Below are 25,879 nucleotides of genomic sequence, written 5' to 3'. Positions count from 1 at the left end.
TCTGCCTCAGCAGTTCCCGGTACCCGTATTTCCCTCTCCGCTTGAACCTGGGTGGGGTAGATGGCTCGATGGAGGATCTGGGCAACAGGAGCCATGGCTCTGGGTTCCCCACTAAGGCCTTGGCTACACTGGCAATTCACAGCGCGGCACTTGCTGCGCTCAGGGGTGTGAACCCCCCCCACCACCGAGTGCAGCGCTGTAAAGCACCAGCGTAATCAGCGCCTGCAGCGCTACACGCTCTCTCGCAGCGCTGCAAGCTAGTCCCCTCGGGCCTTGGCTACACTCGCGGATTCACAGCGCTGCAAGTACTCCACCTCTCCGAGGGGACTAGCTTGCAGCGCTGATTACACTGGTGCTTTACAGCGCTGCACTCAGGGGGTGTGTTTTTTCGCACCCCTGAGCACAGCAAGTGCAGCGCTGTGAATTGCCAGTGTAGCCAAGGCCTTGGAGAGGTGGAGTACTTGCAGCGCTGCGAGAGAGCTCTCACAGCGCTGGCGGCGCGACTACACTCGCGCTTCACAGCACTGCCGCAGCAGCGCTGTGAATCCGCGAGTGTAGCCAAGGCCTAAGAAAACTAGGAGCTCGGACGCTAACTGTTAAGGGGAAAAACAGAAGAGCCAGCAAGGGGATTTTGAGTCAGTGTAGGAGGCAATCAGGTCATTTCTGATCTCCCTGGGCTCTGTGGCTGCTGGTAGCCCCACCCCAGATGGAGAGGTGAGGACATCCTGGACCAGGAGAGGTGGGCTGGACGTGCCTGCCTGGCCCAGCAGCAGCTGGAGATTTGGCCCTGGACTGTAACTAGGGCTCCTGCACAACCATAATACAAATAATCAATTCAGCACTGGAAACACCTGAGACAAATAGCCTGAGCCCCAACTTTTCCCCTCTGCACCTCACGGCCCACCAGGGCAGCCTGGCCTGCAGGGCCACGTGCCGTGTCACACTGGAGTCCCAGCTACAACACCCAGCTTGGCTTAAACCAACCAAACGCTCAAGGAGGAAGGCACCGTTTTGACAAAGGGAGGCTGCAGAACCGGGCTGGGAGCAGCAGAACCAACGGGAGGAGGTGCTATCCCAGACACATTTAAACACAGCTTGCTCGTGGGTGAGTTCCTAGTTCAATAACAGACGCGATATCAACCAGGGAGGCCCCTGCATTTCCAGGCATTCAAATGGCAGCATCTTACAGCCAACAGCCATGTGGCCAGGGCCCTCCCTGGGATGTGGGAGAGCCACATTCAAGTCCCTGCTTGGAATCAGGCACATCCCAGCTGGGTGCTTCACCATGGGGCTATGCCCTGGAACTATCCCACCCTGCGTATGTTATGTACAGACACCTTCCCACAAAAAGCTTCTGCCTGTCACTTGGCATTAAACAACCCCCCCCCCCCCCAACCCATTTTTGGACAATTCCCAACCAGTTCTGCCACTGAGCTACCGTGTGACCATGCCATTTCACTTGACCCCTCTTGGCAGCTGCATCCTCTCCCACCTCTGATCTTGTCTCTTTGAGGCAGGGGCTGGTTTCTTACTAAGTCTGTGCAAGGCCTGACAATGGCTGGGGCCTCTGGCTGCCATTCTACCCCAAGTAACTCATACTAGGTTGGGGCTGTTTGCCAGTCCAGCCTGGGAGCTCTCAGCACACCAGCAGTCCCCCTCTACATGTCTTGACATGGAGCACGACCCCTCCTGGAACCCTACAGGGAGCAGCCCCCCCATTGCAATTGAAACCCAGCAGAACAGATGGCAATGTCTGCTCAACCACCAGCACTGGCAGGGGTTTTGCAATGTGAGCAGCAGGGCATAGGCCCTGCAGGAACCAGGAGCCCCCCCACAAGGGTCAATTCACACAATTACACACACACACTGGTTGGGGGAGCCCAGCTGGGGACCTTGTGCTGACTGGGGCAGGTTCTCAGCAGCTTGGGAAGACCAGTGCTCTGCCGAGCTCCCCAAACCCAAGGCACCTGAATCCAGCAGCCTCATGAAAGACTGGCTCTGGTGTGCTGAACAGGGCGGGGGACTTGCAAATACAACAATTAGCTTACAAACATTTTTAATAACAAATAAAATCAGTTGTGTGTCTCTTGCTCCACCTGACTCCTTAAGGCAGAGGGGCTGGGCAGGGGCCTTTCCACTCTTGGGTCCAAGTTCTGCCATACAGGGGGACATGAAAAAATAAGTCCCTGGTCTGAGCCCAGTTCCTGGAGGTGATACCCTGGGCCAAGGAGCGAAGGGGGAGAGGGAAAGAGCTGCCCTCCACCCCAGCAGAGGGGCCCCTGCCTTAGGCCTGCTGCCAACCCTGCCCCAACCACTGACGCACAAAGGACACGCAGCCCCCAAGCCACAGGGCTGCTTTTTATGCAGTGGAGTAGCTGAGGCAGCAGCATTTCATGAGAGACGAGGCCCTGCCCTGCCCCCAGAGAGACAGGGGAGTCCAACCTGAGGATGGCAATGGGTGCCAGGGCAGAATGGCACATAGGCGGCCAGGCCAAAGAAGAGATGTTGGGGTGCAAGATCTCCCAGGATGGTCAGACCGCTCAGTCCAAACAGCCCAACAAGCTGCCTGCTCTGCAAGGGGGTGGGAGTGCAGGGGCAGAGCAAGGGGGTATTTGCATTGAGGGTCCCCGCACAGGGGCTGGGGGGATGGTTGGGCACCGTAGTGCCAGGCCAGACATCATGGCTGCTCACGCCATGCCCTCCCCCCGGTGGCTGAGCACATGGAGCTGCAGCTGGTGGAGATCGCTGAAGGTGCTGTGGCACTGGTGGCAGGAGGGATAGTGCCTGCGCAGCCGCATGTGCTGCTTCAGCGACCGCTGGTACACAAAGCGCTTGGCACAGACCACACAGATGTAGGGGCCCAGGGGGGGCCGGCCTCGCCTTCGCTTCTTGGGGGGCCACCCTCGCTTCTTCGGGGACTGGCCTTGCGCTTGCTTCTTGGGGGGCCGCCCTTGCCTCTTCCCCTGTGGGACAGGCTCCAGCTCCTCATCCTCTTCAGCCCCGCTCTCCCCTGCCCAGTCCTCCCCAGAGCTTCCCCCAGGGTCACTGCCCTCCCCTGCTCCCTCCTCAGTGTATTTCCCTTGGGGCTGGGACTGGCGGAAGTTATAGGGTTTGTGCCACGCTCCCTGCTCAGCCCAGAGCTCCTCTGAGGGGGCTGGCAGCTGTGGAGGGGCTGAGGGGGGTGGTGGGGCTGGCAGCGGCATCAGGCGCAGGGGCCGTGGGGGAGCTAGCAGTGGTGGGGCTGAGGGAGGTGAGGGTTGCAGGGCGACTGATGGTGGTGGGGAGTGCAGGGGGGTTGATGGTGGCGGGGGATGCAGGGGTTGGGATGGGGCTGGCACTGGCGGAGTGTGTGGCCCGTTGCCCTTCTCTGCTGACATCCTGCTGGTGAGATCACCGAGCTGCCCTCCTGCTGGCCGCTGAGCTTTGGCTGCAGAGAGAAGAGGAGACAGGTCAGGGAGCATCGTGTGTGTGGGGGAAGATGACCCTTCATGGTCCAAATAAGAGCCCCTCTGAATAGGCAGTGAGGGCTCAGCCCCCAGGAGAGAGCATGCTCTGCCAGGGGAGAGCAGTTAGACGGAGGATTCAGCCCCCGAACCCCATGGAAAGGGGTTCCCAATGGGGGTGAGGGCCAAATTCTGATGTCCCATCAATCTGTGCACCCCCATGACTCCAGCAGGGAGTTCTGGGGGTGACCCCCAGCTTTTCCTCCTTAAAAGGCCCCCTTCACTGCCCTCCCTTCAACTCTAGGCAAGGAGAGCCATGGTAGAGCCTCCGTTGCTCAGAAAGGCATGTGTGCTTGGGGCAATCCTCTGTATTTCCAGCGCTTTCCCTGGGCCCAGGACCCCAAGTGACATGAACCCAGCCCCCCCAGGCAGGGAGGCAATCAGCTCATTTTGTGGTTGGCACATCCCCCCTTTCCATGCTCAGCACAGGGCATGGCCCAGTCCTAGCCAGGAAGGCAGAGTGGCCATCTTGTCCCTGGCAGCCATCTTGTCGGCACAAGCCACACTGAGGTTTTGTAACGAATGGGGCCGCATGGGAATTGCTCCGGGGCCCAGCTACTGCAGGGAGGCCGACAGCAGAGGCTGAGAAGCAGGAGCCAACCTGCCCAATAGCTAAGCATTGTGCCCTGGTGTCAGTATATGGTACCTGGGGTTGGGCGCAGCTCTGGCATCCTCCTGGGTACTGGTCCTTGCAGAGTACACGCGTTGGTACTCCCGGCTCCCGTGCCCGTGTCCCTTGGGGGCACAACCATCTGGGGTGGGATCTGAAGGATGATCTTGGTGCCCGGGGGCAAGGTTGCTGGGTTCAGTAGGATCAGGCCGTTACTTATCACTCCTGTGACTGGGTCTGAGGGAGGGATGGTCAAAGGGACTGAGACAGAGGCCAGTGAGGTCATCGATGTGGTTGAGCTGTGGGGCCTCACTGCTGCTCGGGCTGGGGCCCCAGGCGCTAGTGGGGCCGGAGCTGCGGGCCTGGCTGGGGCGGAGCCTGGGGACCCGGCTGGGGTGGAGCCTGGGGGCCTGGCTGGTAGTGGGACTGGGGCGGAGCCTGGGGCCCAAGCTGCTAGTGGGGCTGTAGGCCCGGCCGGGGCAGAGCCTGAGGGCCCGTCTGCTAATGGGGCTGGGGGCCTGGCCGGGGTGGAGCCTGCTGCCGGCACAGAGTCAGGGACTCTGACCACGAGTGACGCTGTCTCCGGAGTCCTGGCACTGTTGTGTCCCGGCTGGGAGGCACGGGACTGGGACTGGGCCCGGCAGAAGTGCCCTCCCGTGTACTGCACCCCACAGCGCGCGCAGGTCTGCGGCCCCTTGTGCAGACTCTTGTGGAAGAGCAGCTTGAACTCGAGGGTGAAGACGGCGCCGCATTCGTCGCACACAAAGGCCTTGTGGCGGCGCTGGTGCAGGCGCAGCAGCATGGGGCTGGCGAAGCTCTTGTCGCAGTCCTCGCAGCGCAGCAAGGGCTTGGGGGCCGAGGCCCGGAGCTGCCCCACGTGGCTGCGGATGTGCGCCAGCAGCTCTGCCTGCGACACAAAGCTGCGCTTGCAGTCCATGCAGGGGAAGGGCCGGATGCCCTCGTGGCGCCGCAGGTGCTCCTGCAGATCGGGGGCCGAGGCGAAGACCTTGGGGCACTTGGAGCAGCTGAAGGGGCGTTCCCGGCCCCCGCTGTGCACGCGCTGGTGCTTGGTAAGGTTGGAGGAGTCAGTGAAGGACTTGCCGCAGGCGTGGCACGAGTACAGTGCCTCCCGCGTGTGGATCCGCAGGTGCTTCCGCATGTTGCTGCTGTTGGCGAACTTCTGGCCGCAGGTGGGGCATGGGTAGACACGTGGAGCCGTCCCTCCCTGGGGACCCCGCTTCCTCTGCCGCTGGGGAGAGGGCTCAGCCTCTTCCTCCTCCTCCTCCTCTTCGGCTGAGCTCTCTTCCGTGGAGCCACCAGGGGAGTCTCCCTCTTCCTCCTCCTCTGCTGAGCTCTCCTCCATGGAGCCAGCAGGGGTGTCTCCCTCCTCCTCCTCTGCTGAACGCTTCTCCACAGGGCCCCTGGGTCTCAGGGAATAGCCCCCCTGGCTGTCCGGGGCAGCCTCCGAGGACTGGGCAGGGGAGGAGGGTGAGGAAGGTGGCACTGCTGGGCTGCCGGCCTGGCCCTCTTCATCATCTGCAGAGAGAGGCACATGGTGAAATGCCCATCCTGGTGGGGCTGCATCTGGCGGAGCAGCTTAGCTGACACCTCAGCCTCCCCCACCCCTTACGCTCTCGGCCCAGTTCAGCCATTCACCCAATTGCTCTTCAGTCCCACACCACTAGCCCACGGCTGCCCTCCGCACCCTGCTCTCAGCGCCTCGGAGAGGGGAGATCAGAATGCAGCCAAGCCCAGAGCTGGTCGCTGGTGGATGAGTTAAACACAGGCCTCGACCCTGACAAATGCCGACAAGGGATGAGGGCACTGTCCCCATGCCCCCGCGTTAACACCACCCCGCTCCTGCCAGCTGGGCCAGCACAGCGCTCAGGCGTCCAGTGGGGATGGAGGACAGTGCCTGAAGACCCAGAGCCAGATGCTGCTGCTCCCCAAGATGTATTTGTCCGAGACTGCATATGGGTCACAGAGGAACCGCTGCCAAGGCCCTGTCTGAGTCTCTGTCCTGCTCCAGCTAGGAGGTTCTCAGATGGTGACACCTGGAGCAGAGCCCTCGCCCAGGGAAGATGTGGTGATCTCAGGACAAGGGTCTACACATGAGATGGGAGTCTCAGCCACAGACCTAAACAATCAGACTGACCACAAGGCACTTGAATCCCACCAGATGCAGCCAGACAGGAAGGGACCCACAAACTCTCCCCAGACTTTGGGAACAGAACCTACCCGATCTCCCAGTGCAGCTGACTTCCCCACAGAGCACGTTTCTTCACTGGCCTCCCTCCCTCGTTCTTCCTCGCTCTGCTCACATTTACCGCCCCCCTTGCACGCCTCCTCCTGCTGGGGGTGGGGGTGGGCAGGGAGCGCTCACCTGGATCCCTGAGCAGGGCGCTGGGTACAGCCTGCCAAGCCCCTGCCCTCCCCACTTCCCCACCAGACAGGCGGCTGGAGCCCAGCTGTCTTGCTGGTTCTCCCTGTGGCTCATCAGCTACCTCCTGACACATCCAGCTGTGGGCTCAGCATCAGGCAGCGCAGCCCCCAGGTGGATCCACCTCCAGCTCCCAAGTCCCTCCCCTCAGGGGTCATAGAACCATAGAATATCAGGGTTGGAAGGGACCTCAGGAGGTCATCTAGTCCAACCCCCTGCTCAAAGCAGGATCAACACCAACTAAATCATCCCAGCCAGGGCTTTGTCAAGCCGGGCCTTAAAAACCTCTAAGGAAGGAGATTCCACCACCTCCCTAGGTAACCCATTCCAGTGCTTCACCACCCTCCTAATGAAAAAGTTTTTCCTAATATCCAACCTAAACTTCCCCAACTGCAACTTGAGACCATTACTCCTTGTTCTGTCATCAGGTACCACTGAGAACAGTCTAGATCCATCCTCTTTGGAACCCCCTTTCAGGTAGTTGAAAGCAGATATCAAATCCCCCCTCATTCTTCTCTTCTGCAGACTAAATAATCCCAGTTCCCTCAGCCTCTCCTCATAAGTCATGTGCTCCAGCCCCCTAATCATTTTTGTTGCCCTCCGCTGGACTCTTTCCAATTTTTCCACATCCTTCTTGTAGTGTGGGGCCCAAAACTGGACACAGTACTCCAGATGAGGCCTCACCAATGTCGAATAGAGGGGAACGGTCACGTCCCTCAATCTGCAGGCAATGTCCCTGCTTATACAGCCCAGAATGCCGTTAGCTTTCTTGGCAACAAGGGCACACTGTTGACACATATCCAGCTTCTTGTCCACTGTAACCCCTAGGTCCTTTTCTGCAGAACTGCTTCCTAGCCATTCGGTCCCTAGTCTGTAGCAGTGCATGGGATTCTTCCATCCTAAGTGCAGGACTCTGCACTTGTCCTTGTTGAACCTCATCAGGTTTCTTTTGGCCCAATCCTCTAATTTGTCTAGGCCCCTCTGTATCCTATCCCTACCCTCCAGCGTATCTACCACTCCTCCCAGTTTAGTGTCATCTGCAGACTTGCTGAGTGTGCAGTCCACACCATCCTCCAGATCATTAATGAAGATATTGAACAAAACTGGCCCCAGGACCGACCCCTGGGTCATTCCACTTGAAACCGGCTGCCAACTAGACATGGAGCCATTGATCACTACCTGTTGAGCCCGACGATCTAGCCAGCTTTCTATCCACCTTATAGTCCATTCATCCAGCCCATACGTCTTTAACTTGCTGGCTGTCCCTTTCCCCTCCCCACAGCTGTGGGTCTCACGCTCCTCTCCAAGGGGAGCTGGATTGAAGAGAGCGAGCACTGCTCATGCACAGCCTCACTCAGCAGGGGCAGCCCCGGCCTAGCCAGGTAGGGGAATCCTCGCCACCAACCCACACTGGTCACAGGGGTGGCAGGAGCCTAACCCCAGCTCTGCAGTAAGGCCCTTCCTGGCTCTGCCCAGAGAACAGCCTGGGCTGCCCCGGCACTGGGCGCACAGTTCAGGGCCCCGTTCTGTGCCAGTGCTCAGCCACAGTCCAGGCTCCACGCATGAGCACTCGTCTACATGGGAAAGCGATACCGGTATAAGCCAGGTGTGAATGTAAAGTGACAGCTGCACCGGCGCATTATACGCACCTCCCCACGGCCCAATGCTGCACTGGCGCAGCATACGGATCCCCCCTCGCGGTGAACGCTGCACCAGCACAGCATGCAGATCCCCTCTCGCGGTGAACGCTGCACCAGCACAGCATGCAGATCCCCTCTCGCGGTGAACGCTGCACCAGCACAGCATACGGATCCCCCCTCGCGGTGAACGCTGCACCAGCACAGCATACGGATCCCCCCTCGCGGTGAACGCTGCACCAGCGCAGCATACGGATCCCCTCTCGCGGTGAACGCTGCACCAGCACACCATACGGATCCCCCCTCGCGGTGAACGCTGCACCAGCGCAGCATACGGATCCCCCCTCGCGGTGAACGCTGCACCAGCACAGCATACGGATCCCCTCTCGCGGTGAACGCTGCACCAGCACAGCATGCAGATCCCCCCTCACGGTGAACGCTGCACCAGCACAGCATACGGATCCCCCCTCGCGGTGAACGCTGCACCAGCACAGCATACGGATCCCCTCTCGCGGTGAACGCTGCACCAGCACACCATACGGATCCCCCCTCCTGGTGAACGCTGCACCGGCACACCATACGGATCCCCCCTCCTGGTGAACGCTGCACCAGCACACCATACGGATCCCCCCTTGCGGTGAACGCTGCACCAGCACAGCATACAGATCCCCCCCACGGTGAACACTGCACCGGCACACCATGCAGATTCCCCCTTGTGCTGAACACTGCACCGGCGCACCATACACATTCCATCCTGGTGAATGCTGCACTGGCACACCATACGCCCCCGCCCCACCCCGGTGAATGCTGCACCAGCGTGCCATATGGCCCCCACTCCCTATTAACGCTCATGCTGGGATAAGGGGGGGCCTTCAGCTTATGTCGCTTTGGAAGGAGTTTAGCTAAAGCCCTCCAAAGTCACTTTTATCCTGGAGTCAGAGGGGCCACAAGGGGGCACCAGTCTAACTGTACTCGTTTAAGCACAGTGGGGAAGCTTCCCACATGGACGTGCCCTGAGGGAGCCAAGGGCTCTTTCAAGCGTGTGTTCCAGGGAGCTCCAGCACCTGGCAGATAAGTCCTGCTCTATCCCACGGAGTCTGGGGCCTCCCTGTCAGGGAACAAACAGAGACCCAGGCAAGTAACAGACTCCAGCTCCCCAACACTCTACAGCCTTGGGAGCAGACTCCTTCGCTTTGAGCCTGGGAGGAGTCCTGATGACCTCTGGGACTGACCATGAGCTTCGCTGCCTTGCTGAACTGGGGTCTCAGCCCGCTGGCTGGCTGGGCTTTTCCCCTAGTGCTTCCCAAATGGTGACAGCAGGAATATCTGCACCAGCTGTGAAAACACAATTAGACACCCGTGCTTGTGGCATCAGCATTCGCTAATTCTGAGCAAGCAGCTGCATGTGAACTCACTGTGTGGGCACCACGGCATCTGTCAGCGGAAAGGAGATCTGCCCTCGGCTACAGGGAGCAGGAGGTCCCAGTCGCTGGGGTAATGCAGGAGAGGAGAAAGGGCTCGGCAAGGAAGGGCACCGTGGACAGGTTTGTCCAGTGCCTGTGTAACGGGGCTGGGGCCGCAATACCAAGCTCATCATCATCATCTGGGCCAAGGCCTATGGCTGCAACACACGATTACTACTCTCCAGTGACTAGGCCACACCCTCCCCTGCCCTGTCCCATCATTCACAGCAGCGCAAAGCAGGGGAAACACGACCAGCTCCGAACGGCAGCATTATACGCTCACGGACACAACGGACCGAGAGGGCCCCTGGGTTTGTTAAACACGCCTCACACATTCGTGATGGGACCTCTGCTGAGCCGAGTAGCCCATGCGTGGCACAGGGACCCCAGGAGCACAGGGCTACAGCTGTTCACACCAGAATAGCTTCTTGTAACTTTAATGGTGAACAAAACAGTCCGGCACAGCCCCTGGGTAGCGGCAGAGTCACAGGCAATGCTGCTGGAGACAAAGCGGTAACTTTCCCCTGGCCTGGTACAAAGGAATCACATTCCCCTCGGCAGAGCTAGTGAGAATCACCCTGGTTTTGGTTTTGGTTTCGTTGCAGGACGCAAAGCAAACAGGCTGCTCCGGAGCTGGCGTCCGGGATGGATGAGGTGACAGCACCTTGCACACTGGGCCTGACCCCGAGAAGAGCCAAACTTGAAAGCAGATTAGCCCAGCAGCTCTCAGGTGCCCGGCTACCTGCTGAGCAGGATCGCAGCAGCCAGACACTTTTCGGTCAGCTGCAGCTCAGAAGGGAGCAATCTCATAACAAAGCTACTTCCTTCTACACGGGCCTCATGCAGGCCGAGAAACGTGCCAGGTAGCACCCAGCCCAGCATGGCCAATCGCCCAGGAGAGAAACGCCACTGAACAGTCTGTCTAAACGCAGCGAGGAGGATGAACCACACAGGAAGCCAACAGCTGATGGTACAGAGAAGTTTGCCATTTGAATGCACTGGAGTGCAGGGGCTGTCAGCGCTCTCATCAATTCATCCCCAGCATGCGAGAAGTTGACGGGTGTCGCTTTCCAGCACAACGTTCAATGGCACCATTTTCAGGTCCCGAGGCAAGTTCCGGCTGAGTGGGGACGTGCATTCGCCCAGGCGCACTCTAGATCAGATTGAGTGGGTGGAGGCTTCCTGCCTGGTTCCTAGCTTCCAGGCAGAATTTGCAGGAGCGCTCAGCACTTGTCTAACCCGGCTCCCGCTGAAAGCTGGGGGCTCTGGGAAATCCCAGGCTGGGAGCGCAATGCATGCTGGGCAGTCACCACAGCTGTGCATCCAACTGCGTGCCAAGAGCCAGGCAGAGGCATAAACGGAAGTTTACCAGCACGACCGTGGCAACTGCCTGCCCGATTCTGGCATCTGCATGTGTAGCGCAGACGCATGTTTCCGGGCGTACGTTGCTGGAAATCAGGCCCTCTTGCTACATTCTGCTCAGCCAGCACAGCCTCGCTGTTATAGGGGGCTTTTCCTTTAACACTTAATGGCTATTTTTAAAAAAATAATCCTATGACAACGACTTCCCAAAACCCAGCCCAGCTCCACAGCTGCCTCCGTGGCCGAAGCTCTTTCCTGTTCAAAAAATTCTATTCCAAGTGGCTCTGATGCTTCCCCAGCACAGTCAGCAGGGCTCCGAAATAATGGGCTCATCTGACACCGAGAACCGGCAGCGCCAACTAGCTCCAAAGGTTCCAAAAATCAAGAGAGCGAGAAACAACAAAGCCACGAGGACTCTGGAGAGACGCTTAGCTCTCCACCGGGCCCGGGAAGAGCACACGCACACCACGGCACAGCCTACTGCTGTTGCTCTAACCTAAAACGCCCTGGGCTTTATGGGCTGGATGCTTCAGGGATTTGGGACCTTTGGATTCCTGGTCCCCATTTAATGCCCAGTTCCTGCTGGCTCAGTGGCCTGGTGTCCAGCCACACACACAAGAAAGCACCCCTACAACTAGCTCCCAGAGCAGCCAAATGACCCTCTCTGTCCTAGAGCCAGGAGCTGGGGGAGCTGCAGAGGAGACAGCTCTTGTACCCTCAACAGCCAGTTTATTGGGTGGGCCACAGGAAGTCAGTGTTAGATGGGCAGGGAGGTGTTTCGCACTGGGGGTGAGGGAGAAGGCTGGAGTAGGATCTCAGCAGAGGGGAGTGGAGGCTGCAGCACAGAGGGGCCTGCGGAGGCCATGGCGAGGTGGGGAGAGGGGCAGGAGTGTTTGGGGCCCAGGCTGAGGTTCTGCAGAGGCAGGAATGAGGCGCAGAGGATAGGATGTGATGACCAGAGACAGTTTACGCTGAACACCAGGGAGTTCTTTCCCATGGTGAGATCTATGGGGCTGGGAATCTTCTCCCAGTTACGGGGCGGGAGCCCCGTCGCCTGGGTTGTGGCTCAGTCACTGGCTCCAGGGCCGCGCTGCCCAGATGGATTACCAGGCCTTTCCCTGCGACAGCCGCGGTTAGTGTAATTCGTGCCTAGCTCTGGAAAGCTCCCAGCGCCCCGTGGCACCAACCCCGGAGACAATCTGACACGTACACCCAAGTGTCACCTGCGAGACTGAAAGCATCCACCCTCCAGAGACGTCTGCGCGTTAAACGCCACGGGGCGCCTCCTGCTGCCCGTGTTATCCTGACAGACGGCGGGGGCAGAGCTGCCTCTGCAGCTGGAGCTCCCACGTCCCCTCCCATTGGGCAGCGAGCTCTGCACTTACCCAGCAGCCCTGGGGCAGAAAGCAGTGAATAAATGCTGCATCTGGCACGTGACACACGGCTGGACTCGGCCCTTGCCGGTCGCTCAGAAGCTAGCGAGCTCAGTGGTTAGTGAAATGGCAGGGTCTCCTGCGAGCAGGGCTGGGCAAGGGTTCCCTGAGACACAGGGCAGAGCTCCTCTGTGTGAGCCCCAAAGGCCGCTGTGTCCAACTCCCCTGACCTCGGGATCCCAGGCTCAAGGGGGCGCAGCCGCTGCAGAGCATGGAGAGTGCCAGGCAGAGCACCACAACCCCCAGATCACTCTGCTTCCCACCTGTGCCTCCCTTGCTGAGCCCCCATCCCAGATCCCTCCATTCGCCCAGGCCCTTCCAGATCTGTGCACGACAGGCCACTGCTCTCCCCCCTGCCCCCCGCAGGAAGGTGCTGCCTCAGGCTCCGACAGGGATCCCCGTATGCATGTGCCAGCTACAGAGCCCAGCAGGAAGCCAGGTATGCCCTGTACCTCCGAGTCTTTGCCCAGCCATCTCCCTCTACCAGGTGCCCAGCTGCACTCAGGGCCCTTCTCAGCGAGCTGGGCAGCACCGTGACGGCAGCAGATCAGACCAGGTCATCCCTCCTCCTGCCTTGCCGGTGCTGGTAGGGCAGAAGCCCAACAGCCCCTTCTGAGCTGTGCCAGGTGGGCTGGGCAGGACTCAGGTCACCCCAGTGACACCCTCTCCCCCATCACCTGCTTCCCGAGCCTCGCTCTCCACCCTGTCTGCGTCGTAGGCAGGGTCCTCCCGGATGAACTCGTAGTCCAGGTCCACGGGGTCACCCCGGCACCATTTACCTGCGCAGAAAGCACATTGGGTGGGAATCTGAGCGTCTCTCATCAGGGCAGGAGCTCAGAGCGACGCCTGGCCCTGCCAAAGCCACGGGGCAGGGAGACGCAGGGGAGAAGGCAAACCACACCCAGGTGGGTCTCTGGGGAAAGGGGCATATCCCTGAAACTTTCAGTGCCTCGCTCCTCTCCCCAACCCTGGCCTGGGACCCATCTTCACGCTGCTGGGCTCTGAGAGAGCAGGCAAGAATGGGAAGTGGCATGTTGGCAGCAGAGCTACTACACAGTCCTGAGCCAGACCGAAGGGTGGCAGCACCGGGCCGGGAGAGGGACTAGCGCTGGGCAAAGGGAGAGCTAGGAGCCTTGGGGGTGTCTGAACAAAGCAGATGTTCTCTGTTTTGCTAGGAGCTCTGGCGCTGGGGGAACTGGCTCCTGGAGTGGGACTAGGCCAGGCAGCATCTAAACCCAGACTGGACAGAACCCTGGGGACGGTCTGTAGGGAACCACCCTGCTGTGGCCGCAGGTGATCTGACAGGGCCCTTCCAGCTCTAAGTTCCCTGGATGGGGGAGCTGGCCAGCCCACAGGGGTATGGGCACCACTCTCCGAGGGCACCTACTCTTCAGCAGCATGGAAGAGGCCATGTCCTTCCACTCCTCATCCTCAGGCCTGAGCTCCCACTGCTGGATCAGCTCGTTGATTTCCACATCCAGCTGCTGGGCCTGCTCGTCGAGGCTGCTGGTGCCGCCCTGGAGCTCCAGAGCCGCCTGGGGAGATGGTTCCTGGGCCACTCTGGAGGCCTGGCGCGGAGCTGTGGTAAGGAAGGGGTTAGAAGGAGATGGTCAGTGCGTTGCTTTGCTCAGCCCTATATGGGTCTGCCTTTTACCTCCCCATCACCTGGCTCTGGGTAGGAGGGACACCGCTCCCCTCTGGCTGCTGGATTTTGGCTCTCCCCATATAATAAAGGGGGAGGCAGGGAGCGTCCAGGGTAAAATCTCCCCCATGCGTGGCCTGGGCCCCACCCAAGGATGCGAGCAGTGCGCAAGGCCTCGTTCAGCCATCTGCACTGGGCAGGGCGGATCCCAGCCGGTGCCCAGTGTTGGGAGCTTCAAGCTCAGTGTGCGCACTGGGGTCTCTTGGGGGGTGGCCATTTTAAGGCCGCTGCCCTGTACCCCCTAGAACGAGGTCGTGTCTGACGATGCAGAGGAAAAACGAAGCCTGAGCTGCCACAACAAGGCCGGGCCAAGCAGCAGCTTTCAGACAGAGCCCCAGGAAGAGAATTCATCACGTCCCCCACCTCTGCCAGCACTGCGTTTAGTGAAGGGCAGCTCGGGAAGTCTCCATTCCCAGGTTTTGCAGGGGAAGGGGCCTCTCATGGCCCCCTCTGCCCCACGCTAGCAAGAAAGCAGCCCTCTTCCCCCCCACGATTTGTTATATTGGAGCCATTTTCCCTCTGGAGTTCAACTACAACAAAACCCCGCCACGTCTCCTTCACACTGAAATCCGCTAAGGCTGAGAGCCCCTCCCCCTCCAGGGTACTCCAGGTCAGCCACAACCAGAGGGTAACCCAAAGAACACACGAGGCAGCGTGATCTGGTGGATCTAACCCCGGAGACAGCTCAGCCCTGTCCCATCTATTCAGGGGGGAGGAACCTCAGGGCCAGTGTACCTACGGGGAGCAGAGCCCCAAGCACACCTAAGGCCAGACAGGTACATTATAATCACCTCGTGCAGGGGTTCTTACAAGAAAATTTTTGGTGGCCTCAGAGTGCGGCCACCAACTCTTGCTGGTGGCTGCTCTGACAATTTCCCCTAAATTACTTAATGTTAGGAAAAACAAGTAAATCTGCACATACACCCCCCCAAATCATTGTCATTTATTTATGTAGGGTTTTTTCCCGCCGACTCAATAATAAAAGTAATGTAGAGTTGTCGCTATTCTTTACTGGACCCAAACAGAACAGAAACACAAATAAAGTGCTTTGCATGTTTTGATTTTTTTGGTTGATTTTGTTTTTTAGACGTGCTAGCTAGTAAATCCGCTCCTGTGAAAAGTGATATTTGTATATTTATTAAAATCACTTTTCACAGCAAACTTACTCAGCTCCAGCAAGCTGGGGGACAAATTAAGCCCTAGATGGAGAGGGTGGGGGAGGGCCAGGGGCAAGGGGGGGTGAGCCCAGGGCTGGAGCCTGAAGCCCTGAGGCTGGGGGATGAAGTCCATCGCCACACGCCAGAACCTTCCGCCCATCACCCCAGGGCCAAAGCCGGAGCCCCACCACTCCCAGGAAGGTGGGGAACTCACACTGGTCACCTGCTCCTACAGCGTTTGTGGCTCCAGAAGGGGGCAAGGACCAGCCCCTGCTGGAGGCCCTGGGGAGGGGCGGTTGCTTTGCCCCTCCCCCCAATCACCACCCAGGAGGCTGTGGCCCCAAGAAAAGCCTCTGGTGGCCGCATGCGGCCATTGTGGCTGCATTTGAGAAACATTGATCTAGTCTGATGTCCTGCATCACAGGCCGGAGAATGGTTTCAGGGTAGCAGCCGTGTTAGTCTGTATCCTCAAAAAGAACAGGAGTACTTGTGGCACCTTAGAGACTAACAAATTTATTAGAGCATAAGCTTTCGTGGACTACAGCCCACTTCTTCGGATGCATATAGAGTGAAACATATATTGAGGAGAAATATATACACACATACAGAGAGCATGAACAGGTGGGAGTTGTCTTACCAAGTCTGAGAGGCCAATTAAGTAAGAGAAAAAAACTTTTGAAGTGATAATCAAGGTAGCTCAGTACAGACAGTTTGATAAGAAGCAAGTGTGAGAATACTTACAAGGGGAGATAGATTCAATGTTTGTAATGGCTCAGCCATTCCCAGTCCTTATTTAATCCTGAGTTGATTGTGTCTAGTTTGCATATCTCACCCAGCAATTCCTGCGGCAGGCCCAGCACTTGTGTTTGAGCCAGAGCATGTGTTTTAAGAGACCCCCAATCTCAATGTAAAGACTCCAACTGCTGGGGAACGCACCACACCCCCCCCAGTTCCAGTGGTCAACAATCTGCACCTTATTTCTAGTCTGAATTTAGCTAGCTTCAGCTTCCAGCCACTGCATCTTATTCTGCCTTTAAGAGCCCTGCAGGTGGAGAAGTACCAACGTAGGTTCTTGGAAACCATGATCAAGTCACCTCTTAACTTACTCTTCGATAAACTAAATGGATCAACAAAAAGAAGAACAGGAGTACTTGTGGCACCTTAGAGACTAACAAATTTATTAGAGCATAAGCTTTCGTGGACTACAGCCCACTGCATCCGAAGAAGTGGGCTGTAGTCCACGAAAGCTTATGCTCTAATAAATTTGTTAGTCTCTAAGGTGCCACAAGTACTCCTGTTCTTCTTTTTGCGGATACAGACTAACACGGCTGTTACTCTGAAACCTGGCTAAATGGATCAAGTTTCCTTTGTCTCTCAGGCAGGTTTTCCAATCCTTGAATAGTTCCTGTAGCACTTTCCTGAACCCTTTCTAATTTGTTAGCAGTCTTGTGGCAGCGTGGACACCAGAACTAAACCCAGCAACCGGTAATGGCCTCACTAGCGTATGACCTATACCGAGGCGACAGCATCTCTCTACTCCCATCCAATAGCTCCCTTACACACCTGAGGATCGGGTCTGCCCTCTGAGCTAAAGCATCACCCTGCGAACTCATGTTCAGTCGGATTCCTTCTGCCACGACCCCTCAGTCCTTTCTAGTGTCCCACATTCCAGGACACAGCTCCCCATTTTAGACATGTGACCCACACTCTGGCAGAGTTAAAACACGAGCACGCTGTCCCCTTGACAACTGGCCCAGCTTGCTCTGTGTAACAGACGTGGCATTATTCACAATGAAGCAGTGGACTGGTGGCATCTGCAAATTTTCCCAGCTAAGATTTTATGCTTTCTTCCAGATCGCTGTTCAAGATACTGAACAGCACTGACCCCTTACTGATCCCTGTAGGACCCTATTAGAAGAGATCTCACTGGAGGATGATCCCCCATTAACTTTGAGAGCTATCCTTAACCAGTTTTTAATCCATTTAATATGTGCGACATTGTTCGCACTGTTCAAAAATCAACATGGCCCTGATCTCAGCGGAGGCTTCTCAGAATACGCAGAACAGACTTTCCAGCTCCTGGAGCATTTCCCTCCCATCACCACGCTAACAGCGGATTTCACTCCCCCCAACTTCAATGAGATCAGGATCAGGCCCTTAAATCCCTAACTGCAAGACAGTTTAATCCCCTTTGCGCTGACAGTGCATTACTTTTCACAGCTGAAAGGTTCTGGGTTGATAAGGTTTAAGAGAATTAACTAGATGCCCTTTGTTACTGTGCTAAAACTGGGCACGGGGCTTGCACTGAACGCAACACCGATCCTAAGGCTCTGGGGACGCAGAAGGCTGACCGTGCTGATACGAATGCAAGATTGGGGCCTAAAGATGAGAAGACCGTCCCCTGAACCAGCAGCTTTGTTACAGCCTAGGGAAAAATTCCACTCTCAGCTCTTTCCTGATGCCTGTAGCTGATCCACATGGAGGCCCAGTGACACTGATGGCACTGAGTGAAACTGCCTGATCGCACTGGGCTGCCTTGACATCTAAAACAGTCCATTTAAACGATGAGAGATGGGACTGGGAAACACCCCTTTATGCCAGAAAAGAGCAGAGCCTTCCAGCCACTCCCACCCCGAGAAAGAGCAGTGGGAGGAGGGGCAGCAGCGCAGTGGGTTGCTGGATGGGACATGGCCCCACACATCAGGGCAGCCTGGATTTCAGCACTGGGGCTCAACCCCATCTTTGTTCACATCCCCCCAGAGGGCAATGGGGTCAGAAGCCTGGCCCCCCTGACAGCCCATTTCTGGACTCTCCCCCCCACCCCATGGCTCCACACACACAGGGGCGGGGTCTCCCCTCGCTCCCTCCCCAGATGCCGCATCCCACCCGGACGGCCAACATGAAGAGCAGATGGGGTTGGATTGAGCAGGCACCTCTCAGCTCCCCTGCCTTACCTTTCCCAGGGCTGGAGCTGCCATGTAATGGGTGTGGCCAGGGAGCCGCTTGCTGCTCCCTCTGCTGGGGAGCCCAGCACAGCAACAACCCTGGCCGAGCCCGGGGGCAACAGAGTCCCATTGCATGTGTGAGACGAGACACGCTGGGGGCAGGGCCCCGGGGGGGAGGGGTACCCTGGCCCCCAGCATGGGGGAGAAGGAGCAAGGGCTTTCATCTCAGGCCTTTATCCAGACGAGGACATGGCAGGTGTTAACTAACACGTGTCACCTAGCACCTTCCACGTCTTGGTCTGGACGAGGTCACTGATTCGGCCTCAGGGAAAGATCACGACCCCCCCCTTCTCCACCCTTGGACAACCCTGATAAACTAAGGCACAGAGAGGGTCAGTGACTTGCCCAAGGCCACACAGAGAGCCAGCGGCAGAGCTACAAATAGAACCCAGGAGTCCTGGCTCCCACACCCAACTCTGATCACGGCCCTGTCCCCATTTCAGGAGGGTCAGTTCCTATTCCTTGTGCTGCATGTGGTCAGGCCCTAGCTAAGTCCACAGCTAAAGCACGGTGTGGAGGGGAGACCTCAGCACGGCCTCTAATCAAGCTGAAACACTGGACTGACCGTGCAGCACACACTGCGAGGGGACGCAGTCACAGCATGGTTATAGCAAGGCTACAACCTAGGCCTTCACCGGGGCTCCTGCACCAATCCGCCGGCATGACGACTGGAGCAGGCGCTGTGCTGCTGTCAAGACATCAGAGCTAAATCCCGGGCACTTGTGCTCATTGAAGATCCCGGGGTACTCAGGGTGGGGAGGGATAGTTCAGTGGTTTGAGCATTGCCCCCTACTAAACCCAGGGTTGTGAGTTCAATCCTTGAGGGGGCCACTTAGGGATCTGGGGCAAAATCAGTACTTGGTCCTGCTAGTGAAGGCAGGGGGCTGGACTCGATGACCCTTCAAGGTCCCTTCCAGTTCTAGGAGATAGGATCTCTCCATTAATTTATTTATTTTCATGAGAGTCAGGGCGCTGCCAGGTGTCAGTGGGGACGGGGGACGGCAACAGGACTCCCATGGGTGCTAGAGCAATGGCGAGCGAGTCCCAGAAACACTCAGGGTAAGCCTAGCTCTAAGGCCAGACTCTCCCCTGGCCCCAGGAGGAAGCAGAGTGAATGGAGTGGACAGCCTGGGGAGGGAGAGGAAACAGTTCCGCACGCAGAGAAGGAGAAGAAAAGACAACACTGCATGGACCTCAGCTAGTCCCAGGAAACCTGCTCCAAGGCGCGCACCCCTGCTCCAGCGTTGGCTGCACTTGCTCTTTGTGGGGCTGCCTGGCAAACTGCTGGAGCTCGGACACGCAGCAAAGCCAACAGCGAAGGGTGTTTAATTGCCACACAGACATACCCAGTGGTTCTGTACCGGGGCTATTAAACTACTACAGCACAGCTGGCAGTGCTGAACGAGACTCACCAGGGCCAAAACGCGTGGGCCAAACTGCCAAATACACAGTTGCTTTGTTTGGATTTAAACTTTTCTCCCCTTCCCACGCTCAAGCCAGGGTTTGCAGCCCAAAGCAGATGAGGACTCGGGTTCTATTCCCAGATGTGCCATGGACCTGCTGCAAGCCCTCGGGCATGCCCTCTCACCCCCCACCCCAACCCCCGGCCTCCATCTCCACCCTGCGTCTCATCTTCAACTGCGAGCTACTCGGGGCAAGCGCTGTACCCTTGTTTTAAGTACACACAGCACGTAGCAGAATGGGGCCCTGATCTCAGGTGGGGTCTCTGAGCTCTACAATTCTACACAGAAATAATAAACATCCCGCCATTGGGATGAGAACCTGAAGGCAGACACGGAGCAGAGACGAAAGGGAAACTGGCCAGTTTGGTTTAACTGTTGACACTGACAAAAATGCAACAAAGAATTTGCACAGTGGGATCAGTCCTGTAATAAACTCCCCCCCTTTGAGCCGGAGTTCACTGGTATACAAGGAGTGAAATGTTATTTTAGGGGAACCCATCCCCTCCGTGGGGGCTCCTGTGGAGGAAGGGAAGTGGGTATTGATCACTTCTAACAGCAGTGATTCTCCTACCTGCAGGAGCAAGTGGGGGGCAGGCGGCTGTCCTGCTTCCCCGCGCGGACGAGACGCTAGCCTCAGCGACCAGTTTGGTGACAGGCTCTCGCCGAGCGCTCACAGGCAGCGGTACAACAGCAGGGAGTCCTGTGGGAAATTGAAACAGCAGCAGCTGTAAATCACACGCCAGCTTGTGGGGCATAACAGAATTTCACAGCGGCCCTGCCATGAGCACTGACTGAAAATTGATCAGAGTCACTTCGAAACAGAGACATAGCACACCATCCCACTGCAGGGCTGACCCGAGCCCCCACTGCACCCAGGGAAGTGATAGCGGCCACCACAAACCAGCGGGTCTCACCCTCCTCATGTCACCACGTCAGCAAAGATAAAGCATCCAAGCATGAAACTGGTCACCAGTGCAAGAAACACACAGATGGAGAAGAAATTCCTCATTGCCCTTGGTGCTGCAAAGACCACCTCTCCTTAGTGCGCCGCGGCTACCACATTCGTTTTAAGTTGAGCTGTTGGCACAACCCATCTTGGAGCACTGTGCCAGCACGCGGTAAGGCAGTTTGCTCACCATGGGATTAGCAATGAATTCATGAGGGCAAGGACCGTCTCTGGTCTGTGTTTGTGCAATGGGGTGCTGGTCCCCGGCTGCGGTTCCTAGGCACTGCCACAATACAAACAGCAGCAGCTGCCGCCCACAATTCAGGAGTGGCTCATTTCAGGTTGTTCTGTGCCAGGCCAGTTCAGCCCCACTCTGTGGTGTGTCAGTTCAGACCCACCATGTCATGCCCTTAGTATGTTCAGTCAAACGGGTCGGCAGAAAAGTTTGTAAAAATAGCCATAAATAGAAAAGACATTGATTTAAAAATAAATACCCCTCCTCCCCTCCCCCAGCGGACACGTCTACACTGCAATTAAACACCCACGGCTGGCCCGTGTCGGCTGACTCGGGCTTGTGGGGCTGTCAGCCTACAGTGTAGGCATTTGGGCTCGGGCTGGAGCCTGAGCTCTGGGACCCTGTGAGTGGGGAAGGTCCCAGAGCCCAGACTGCAGCTGGAGTCCCGATCTCTACACCGCGATTTTACAGTCCCATAAGCTTGAGTCATCTCACGTGGGCCAGCTGCGGGTGTTTAATTGCAGCATAGACATACCCAGTGGCTTCTCTACTGACGCTGTTAAACTCGCAGCGCTGTATTAGCCTCCCCAGCTCGGAGATTCATGGGCCAAAGGCCTTAGTGTCAACGTCCAGCAAATGACTTGAGCCAAAGACAGTTCACCCTGAAGTAGTTAAGTCAAGAGCTATGAGCTGGAATCTGGAACCGGAAAAACAAGAATGCCCAGCAATCTAAACTGCGAGTGGGGGAGGAGGTTAGATTTCAGGCAGCTGACAGGTACCTGCTACAGCATCAAGACCACACAAGGCCTGAGGTCAGCCCTACAGGAGGGACACAGAAGGCATCTAAGCACAACCGAAGAGGACATTGGCTCTGTATTTTGGGCCATCCCAATTGTCCCAGTAGCACAACCTGCCCCTCCAGTTACCGGCAATGACAATGCACCAGAGCTGCCTCGGCAGCCAGGCAGCCCGCGGCAGGAGCTGTTTGGGGAATGCCACGTTAGCAGAAAGGCAGGGCGGTTCAGACACAGCAGCAGCGTCACCTGCCAGGAGCACTGAAAAATCATCAGTTGGGTTTAAAACCCACAAGATATTAAAAAAAAAAAAAAAAATACATGCACACATTTTGGGTTCTTTTTATTTGCCTTCTGGTTTCTGAGCCTAAAAGGTTACACTGAGGTCACATTTTCAAACTTTTCCCTGCCATCATAATGGCTAGAAACTTGCTTTTTATAGACCAGCCAAAGCTGAGATTCATAGAATATCAGGGTTGGAAGGGACCTCAGGAGGTCATCTAGTCCAACCCCCTGTTCAAAGCAGGACTAATCCCCAGACAGATTTTTGCCCCAAATCCCTAAATGGCCCCCTCAGGAATTGAACTCACAACCCTGGGTTTAGCAGGCCAATGCATTCTTACATATTCATGTGACTCCAGGAGCTGGGGCTTAAAGACAGGCACTAACTATGGTCTGACTCATGATAAAGTCACACAAGTTGGCAATGCTGCAGTCACTACTGACAGATGTTCAATAATAGCAAAAATAATCCTCCCGGGATAGTATAAGAGCCAAGGACCAAGGGATCCAGCTATGGAACGGCCTTCCTGAACCACAAGCTGAATCTAGACTCAGAACAACTTTAGGGATACAGAGAGCCTTGCCCTCTGACAAAGCCTGTTACTGGAGCAACATTCATAACCCTCCTGCCCCCCTAGAATAAAAACCAACCAAACCCACCATAAGATGAGCTTTTACCCCCAAAGGGAGCAGAACCAAAGACTCCAAGGAGTTCAATTGTTAATCGATATTACATGGGAGGTGCCCACATGCTACGTGATGAGTGGCAGTACAATCCCTGACATTGCCTGATCCTGACCTACCTACTCAGGCACCATCCCCTTCGCGAGAGTTAGTAGCTGGCTGGACTCCTCTGTGTTTGGCTGAGATTATGTTTTATTTGCATTTGATTTTCAAAGAAAAGGAAGATGCAAGAGGAAGCCCTGGAGTCAGTGACCCCTGACCCTTCTCATGTGACAGACAATCTTAGTAACCCTCACCTAGGTCCCTTCATGAGACACTTGGACTGCTGGTGTTGGCAAGGCTTGATTCAAGGCACTTCCGTCCTGCTAGAATGCCTCATCCTCTTTTATACAACGCTTGTGCAATACTTTCTTAGTCAATAGTTTAGGGCTAACTTTTCAAAAGTCTATTGTCTCCCTTTCTAAGTAAGGAGGACTTTCTGTTTAAGGGAATAGGAAGATGGGGCTGTTGCTCCGTTGGTTTCGTATTATTTATAAATCTTATACTTTTCTGAGCCAGTTCTGTTACAGAATTAAAACCCAAACAAGTTATGGGATAAACAGGTACTCAAAATTTAAAACATGGCTAACGTTTTTCCCTAAGATTTAAGTGCATGAGCCACAGACTTACATTGCCCCTATGGTCCAACACAGATCACGGTCAGGCCGGTCTTCACTAGACACCCACAAACAAGGTGACAGAAAACCTGCCACGTTTTCTTCTGGCCGTAGTGTAAATGCTGAGATTCAATGCAGAATTAACGAGGGCCAAGGCAACGAACCAGTCAGCCTTGTATAAAATGGCACACTTTTACTTTGCAGGCTACATCTGTGAGCAACAGAACAAACCATGGAGGCCAACAGGCGATGAATCCACCAATTACAATCAGAAATGCCCTACACAGATCTCTGAGTTATTAGTATGTAAATATCCACACAAAGCATAACAACTGTCACCAGAATGGTTATAAAGACACTTATGGAATAAAGAGGCAAAAAACTGTTGAGCAGTCTGGTAAGTTGTTGATACATTTCCTGTTGAGGGTTTCTAACGTACCAGGGAAACTGAGATAAACCAACATGGTCGGATAAGACCACCCTGTACTTTTTATTTGCCTCGTACGGCCTCCTTAACCACAGTCAAATGTCTCTCAATGGCTGTGTCTAACAAACTAAAAGTGGCAGCTCTTAGGGCGACAAACATACTGCCTTTCCTAATAAACCATCTTGGAGTTTTCCTTGCAGACATAAGAATGTTACTTAGTAAACTGTGTCAATTAACAGATCACAGAGAGTTAGACTGCCAACCAATCAGTACATACAGTTGTGCAATTTGTTATTTTTCCATAGGGCAACCAACACCATCAAGTTCTCTAGGACTATGAAACTACATATGAGCAGACATGCAACATTTGTTCAGTCTATGTGATCAGTTGCTTTTTCTCCTAGAATAAGTTTTCCTGTAGGATTATAATGTAGCACTATCAGAGAGCCAGCCTCTTCCCTTCCTTGAGGGCTGAAATTGGACTCTTCCATCTTCAATAGGTCTGAACGGCTCATCCTCTTTCATACAACAGCTGCGCAATAGTTTCTTAGCCAGTAGTATACAGCCAATTGTTTAAGAGTCCATTGCCCTCCTGCCCCATGTAAGAGGGATTTCTGTCTGGGTCATAGTAGGATATGGAGAGGTGGTTGTTGTCAAAAGGGAAGTAGGTTGCACAGGACCCCATGTACTTATGTGAGTGTTAGAAATATAGGCAGTAGGGCATTTGGGCCATCACAAAATAACCCTGAACCACTCATCTCCCCATTTTCTATATACCTCCTCAAATCATGCCCTCTTCCTTAAAAGCGGTGCCCTTTAATTTTCCCCCAGGCCCTCTGCAGTAGGCTTTTAGTCATCCTAACACCTCTGTTTTCAGTAATTGCCCAGGGCTCTCATCTACTGTCTTGAATTATTTAACTGTGTAAAGCATCTAGGGTTAAGGTGTAACGTAAGGTGTTATATAAAAAAAGAAAAATAATTCTTTAAGGCCCCTTAAACGTGATGCTAGACAAAAACAAAACAATGTAGTTGTTGCTAGGGTATTATTTAAGGTGTGTCATAGGGATGTCTCTCTGCTGCAAAATAATTATTTAGTTATGGAAATGAAGTAAACAATTTCCTGTTCTTGGCATCTCTTTAAGCTGTAGCAGATAAATCCAATCTAAAAAAACATGTTGACATTATTTTTTAAAAGTTGGGATAACAGAAAATGGAAATAAAATGTTTAAAAGCTAATTTTATTTATTTTTAATCCTGTGATTAAAAATTATTTTGCTGCAAACGCTAACAATTCTTTTAGAAGAGAGGAGGTGGCGGCTTGTGGGGATATGTTTCTTCAGATAGGCCATGTCTCTATTATTAAGGAAAAAATGGTGCGAATAAAGGCTTTGCTTCTCCACAATTTACAAATGCTAGCCCTGTATAAACAGTCATTATTTTACTAGACCACTACAAAATATCCCCATGACATGGATTTTGGTTATTTTATCTTTTCAAGTTTGTGAGTGTGAGAGAGAGAGAGAGAGCGTGTGCTACAAAGCTGCTTCACTTCCATTTATCAATGTTCTGTTTTCTTGTGTTATCTTTAAAAGCACGTGTGACAGCTACAAAGCATTTATCAGTGCCCACTGTTTCCAGGTTAAACTTCTAAACGTTTATTTGTTAAAACTTTACTCGGAGCAATTATGTTTAACAGAATTTAGATTTTTTTAAAAGTCAGAAAGAAATAATAAAAAGTGTTAAAAAGTGTTATGATCTCTTTGACGCAGGCTAGTTTGAACTAATTTCTCTTAAATTAGGCTGCATGTGTGTTTTGTATCATGTAATGCTAAAGGAATGTAAAGCTTTCTTTACAGTTTACAAGTAATAAGTTTTTAGAGCAATATCGGTTTGTTTGGGATTGTCTTTGAATGCTGGGCAATTCATTTAGGCAAAACTTTAAAAAGCAAGCTAATGCTATTTATTTATGGTTTTTTTTTTTTTTTTAAAGACTGGGGTATTTCTACAAAATATCCCCAAGACACAAACTTGAGCGTGAGTGCTACAAAGCATTTATCAAGGCCCTGTTTTTTCACGTTAA

At 54.8% G+C, this 25,879-nt stretch overlaps 1 protein-coding gene and 1 pseudogene across 4 annotated transcripts in view; both read right to left on the bottom strand.

The window, feature by feature from the left end:
- Positions 1-2,039: 2,039 nt before the first annotated feature.
- LOC101944909 (zinc finger protein 628-like) overlaps positions 2,040-25,879 on the bottom strand; it is a 45,657-nt gene continuing 21,817 nt past the window's right edge. For all 4 annotated transcript variants that reach the window (XM_024107067.3, XM_065574146.1, XM_065574147.1 and 1 more), the window contains exons 4-8: positions 20,347-20,475; positions 13,836-14,027; positions 13,126-13,227; positions 4,150-5,649; positions 2,040-3,427 (exon numbers count right to left, since the gene is read on the bottom strand). In XM_024107067.3, coding sequence (XP_023962835.2) covers positions 2,688-3,427; positions 4,150-5,649; positions 13,126-13,227; positions 13,836-14,027; positions 20,347-20,475 — 2,663 coding nt within the window. In that variant the 3' untranslated portion in view covers positions 2,040-2,687. The remainder of the gene's footprint in view (positions 3,428-4,149; positions 5,650-13,125; positions 13,228-13,835; positions 14,028-20,346; positions 20,476-25,879) is intronic.
- LOC135976778 (sphingosine 1-phosphate receptor 3-like) lies at positions 20,485-24,149 on the bottom strand (annotated as a pseudogene).

The sequence above is a fragment of the Chrysemys picta genome, chromosome 20 (genome assembly GCF_011386835.1).
Source record: "Chrysemys picta bellii isolate R12L10 chromosome 20, ASM1138683v2, whole genome shotgun sequence".
Classification (NCBI taxonomy): Eukaryota; Metazoa; Chordata; order Testudines; family Emydidae; genus Chrysemys; species Chrysemys picta.
This window is presented reverse-complemented; position numbering and strand designations above follow the sequence as displayed.